This window comes from Aegilops tauschii, chromosome 4 (assembly GCF_002575655.3).
Source record: "Aegilops tauschii subsp. strangulata cultivar AL8/78 chromosome 4, Aet v6.0, whole genome shotgun sequence".
NCBI classification, from domain to species: Eukaryota; Viridiplantae; Streptophyta; class Magnoliopsida; order Poales; family Poaceae; genus Aegilops; species Aegilops tauschii.
In genome coordinates this window covers 460,246,099-460,249,659 of record NC_053038.3, presented here as the reverse complement: position 1 = coordinate 460,249,659, position 3,561 = coordinate 460,246,099, and the positions used below count along the sequence as shown (strand labels likewise).

Below are 3,561 nucleotides of genomic sequence, written 5' to 3'. Positions count from 1 at the left end.
CATGGCAACTGTGATTAACCACACATTACAACTACGGTTGGACCCCACGTGGCAACTAGATAAACACACATGGCAACTATTGTTTGACCATATGTGACAAATAGTTAATCATACATGGCAACTATGTTTTGATTACACGCGACAACTACCATAAATTAGACTGGCAACTATAGTTAACCAAAACAGAGAGAGTTGCCATGCTTTTACAACTACATTTGTCATCGCAGACAACTATATCTGCCATCCCGGATGACAACTAAATCGTCATCCCACGAGTACCTAACGTAGCTGGGTCAAAACGTATATGGGATGTTTGCTTCATGCCACACGCGCGGGGTAGGGATGAGTAGTATTTATTGAGCATGTGGCACGAAGTAGTTGCGCCCACACGTGTGGACAATTCTAATGTCCGTCCACATACAGCCCATGTGGGCTGCCTCCTGCTCACGCCACACACGGTGTGTGGACAGATGTCTAATATGTCACACGTGTACGTTATCAGGACCCATTCTTTTTTTTAGAGATATTCCGAGTAATTCTTACCTGACCTGGTAGCAAAATAACTCAATACTGGTTGCTGCTCTAGCGCCCACTTCATCAACTCACACCAGGCTAACTCAAACTCGCCCAATAACAGGTAACGACCTCTAACAAGACATGCCAGTTCCAAGACCCACAAAATCGTTCAGAATACCCTTGCCAAATGATATACTTTGTCATAGCCCAAGACGAGAAATGTTGGGTGGCTTCCTCCTTGAATTAGCTCCCTGATTTGCACGACCATGATCACTCGAGAGAGCCTGGAGATACATCTCCAAGTTAGAGGGGCAAGATCCTGTCTTGATCCGCTAGGGCTTGCAGCTGGACACGCAACACGCCCACAAGACACCTCCAGCTACATCCATCAGATTGACATCTCCATGTCCATGACCTATGATCCTGGCCATTTGTTGGTAGACATACCTCAGTGAATAGGGACAGTAGCCATGCACTACTCTTGGATGGCACGGAGTTCAGTCGGGTGTGCAGGTAGAAAAGCCACAGGAAAATCTCTAATGTTATGTGGCAGTCTAGTGCGTGCTGCTGAAGGATTGCTGCACATATGCTCGCGCTTCGTTGCTCATCTTCCTCACCTTCTAGGTTAAGGACAGATAAATGAGAACATTTGGTCCAGACACAGGATATGACAATGCATATATACCAAACACTGAACACTGTCAAGAAAATGCAGCAGGCTATCACTACTACATAACAAAAACTAAATCCTCAAAACCAAACTCAGAGACCACCAGGCAGCCAGACAAACAGAAGAACCAACAACAGGCAAATCAAAAGTGCATGACATAGAACACGTTGCTACAACGTTCAGGCTGGCAAATGGGCAAGCATAATTAACAAAATTTGACCAGTACACATCGGGGATAACTAGTTACTTGAAAAGTAAGGTTCGGCTGGGCTTCATTTTCACATAAACAGGAGTGTAGCTTAGTCGCCCTTCCGGCGGAAGGAGCATCCCTCGGTGAGCCTCGCCTTTCCTCCGGTGGGTTGGCAAAGCACCGTCTGGCAGCCAGGGCACACCACCACGGTCTGAGAGTGGCTGAACACAGTCGTTCTGCAATCAAGGCAATACAGAGTCAGATATATGATACGTGAATGAAGAGCAAACTTCAGTCATAATGAATAAACTTAATTGGTTGATGCATAGATATAATTCAAGTCAGGGCCAGGCAAACAACATGATACTGAAGGAGGCAACTTGGAATGAACATTTATAACTACACACACAATAACTACTTTAGTGTTCTAAATGCTCTTATATTAGTTTACAGAGGAAGTACATGGCAAATGAAGCAGAATAACTAGTCGTTCACGTTCAGTACCAACGGCAGCATTAGCACAGGCGGCAAGAGCACAACAGCGAACCACAACATAGTACAAGATGCACAGGTTGCTAAACCTACATATTTTCTCATATAGCAGGCAGTTCTTTGTGCATAAACCTAACTTTTAAGCCATTCTTAAAGCAACCTAAATCACTGATAGCATCTTTTTTAAATCAAGTACCCAAGTCAAGAATCCAATCCACCATCTTAATGTTACTGTATTATCTAGGAACACAAGACCAAAGAAGAGATCATAAGGTCTTACATGTTGAAGCAGCCCTGGCACTTGACATCCTGCACGCAAGGAACACAAAGACAAGCACACAATTAGGGGCCGAGCCAGGAGAGGAATCAAAGGAACGGGAACCCCCAGATCGATCCTACGTGATCTGATGCGCACGTACCATGAAGAAGGAGTTGGGGGACTGCACGAGGCGCTTCTTCTTGTGCTTGAGCTTCTCGAGCTCCGCCGGCGGGTTGAGGAGGTCGATGTCGTTCTGCAGCACCTGCTCCGTTCGATTCCCAACCGAGACAACAGACAGATTAGATCACAGGAGATGCGCAAGTCTCGGATCAAACGAGAGAGCAAACATTCGGAAAATATGGAAGGGGATCAAAGCCACGATGTATCCTCGCCGTACCATCTTGACGGGCGGCGGCGGCGGTCTTGGCGTGGGAGACGATGCGGGGAGGGGGTGGCGGCGGGGGAGAGGAGCGGAGGCGCTAGGGCTGGAGACCGTGGGCGTGGGGACTTCGTGGTGGCTTTATCAGTAGGCTCGGTGCATCTGGGGCGTCCATCCCGTTTGATCTGGCTTCGTACGGCGGTGCGGCCGTGCTGGGCTGGGCTGGGCTGGCCAGTAGGTATAGGGCCGATACGCATGTGTCGCGGTGGCCGTGGCGAAATCACTTAAGGGGTACTTAGTGGATTCGTTATGCAATTATTTGTGCTAGGAACAGTATAGGTTTCCCTCTAGCTAGGGTTTACTCTCCTCTCGCCGCCATTGGCGACAGTTGAGAAACTACCTCTTCCTTCCCCTCGATCCGAGTTAAGATCCGCGGCCAGGTTTCCAAAACGGGTTGCGGGCTTGGCTCTTGGAGGGGTTTAGGGTTTGTTGGTGTTGCCATAGACACCGGAGATCGACCTGCATCAGTAGGCTGGCATTCATGGCGAGCGGCGGAAGTTCGTCGGGTTCAGGCAACAAAGGGAAAGGCAACTTGGAGGATCTGATGAAGGAACTGGCTTTGAAGGAAGACGACCTCGATGACGTGATCTTCGAGGATGAGGACGAGCCGGCAGAGGAGGCCCTCCGCTGGATGATTTTGGCCCGAGTCCATATGGATAAGGGTTTCAGCTCGTATTGGTTTTTCCGGAACATGAAAACTGCATGGGACCTAGCTCGGCCAGTCAAGATCAAAACCCTCGAGGAGAATCTCTTCCAGATGCAGTTTGACTGCTTGGGAGATTGGGAACGGGTCACGCAAGGGGGGCCATGGCACTTTAGGGGAAATCACGTGGTCATTGCCCCATATGATGGATATTCAAAGCCTTCCTCGACTGAGCTCTTTACGATTGAGATATGGGCGCGGATCATCGAGCTTCCAATAGCTTTCCATGGCAAGGTTAAGGCACTGGCCTCGAAGATTGGCGAGTTTGTGGATTCAGAGCCGTCCTCCTTTG

At 48.8% G+C, this 3,561-nt stretch overlaps 1 protein-coding gene across 1 annotated transcript; it reads right to left on the bottom strand.

Moving 5' to 3' along the window:
- Positions 1-1,303: 1,303 nt before the first annotated feature.
- On the bottom strand, positions 1,304-2,681 carry LOC109751480 (small ribosomal subunit protein eS27). The gene is made up of 4 exons (XM_020310362.4): positions 2,525-2,681; positions 2,288-2,389; positions 2,149-2,177; positions 1,304-1,612 (listed from the first exon to the last, which is right to left on the bottom strand). Exons 1-4 carry the CDS (start codon positions 2,525-2,527, stop codon positions 1,486-1,488), a joined length of 261 nt encoding a protein of 86 aa, XP_020165951.1. The 5' UTR covers positions 2,528-2,681; the 3' UTR covers positions 1,304-1,485.
- Positions 2,682-3,561: the final 880 nt, after the last annotated feature.

Coding starts and splice junctions, on each gene's coding strand:
- LOC109751480 (XM_020310362.4), bottom strand. Junction 2,178..2,287: donor CCCCCAACTCCTTCTTCATG/GTACGTGCGCAT, acceptor CCTTGCGTGCAG/GATGTCAAGTGCCAGGGCTG. Junction 1,613..2,148: donor TGCCAGGGCTGCTTCAACAT/GTAAGACCTTAT, acceptor CCTTGATTGCAG/AACGACTGTGTTCAGCCACT.